Raw genomic sequence first — 420 nt, 5'->3', positions numbered from 1 at the left:
TCCCCCCTGGAGGTTTCTCCACCGGCAGGGCCCTCCTGTCCCCGGCCTGGGAGGGCAGCGAGAAGGTGGCCATGAGAGCCAGCCCAGGTGCCATCAGGGCTAAGAGCCCGGGGGGGCAGGAGCTGGGACAGGGCATGCCGGAGAGCAGGAAACCCCTAATTAACTCGCTGTCTGCAGGGGCTCGCTGGTGGCTAATTGTCCTTATCTAAAGTGTGGGGCGCTCTGCCTTTTTTTGCAATGTTTTGGTGCTGGTGGAGGGGAACTCACGCCCCTGACCAGCCTTTCTCGCAGCCGGTGCCAAGACTCCTTGCAGCCAGCACCGCCCCTTTAAGAGATGCAGGCTCCAGACATTTTTAACTTTTTGAAGGTAAGGGGAGGCTCCTGGTTTAACCCCCTCGGCTCGGGGCCCGCCGGCCCCCA

The 420-nt window shown here is 61.9% G+C and overlaps 1 protein-coding gene across 1 annotated transcript in view; it reads right to left on the bottom strand.

The window, feature by feature from the left end:
* The window catches only part of HPSE2 (heparanase 2 (inactive)), a 116,139-nt gene extending 116,003 nt beyond the window's left edge, over positions 1-136 (bottom strand). Inside the window, exon 1 of the mRNA XM_009278038.1 lies at positions 1-136. Within this exon, the coding sequence (XP_009276313.1) occupies positions 1-136 (136 nt within the window).
* Between the last annotated feature and the right edge of the window lie 284 nt (positions 137-420).

Source organism: Aptenodytes forsteri, unplaced genomic scaffold (genome assembly GCF_000699145.1).
Source record: "Aptenodytes forsteri isolate BGI_AS27 unplaced genomic scaffold, ASM69914v1 Scaffold15, whole genome shotgun sequence".
NCBI classification, from domain to species: domain Eukaryota; kingdom Metazoa; phylum Chordata; class Aves; order Sphenisciformes; family Spheniscidae; genus Aptenodytes; species Aptenodytes forsteri.
This window is presented reverse-complemented; position numbering and strand designations above follow the sequence as displayed.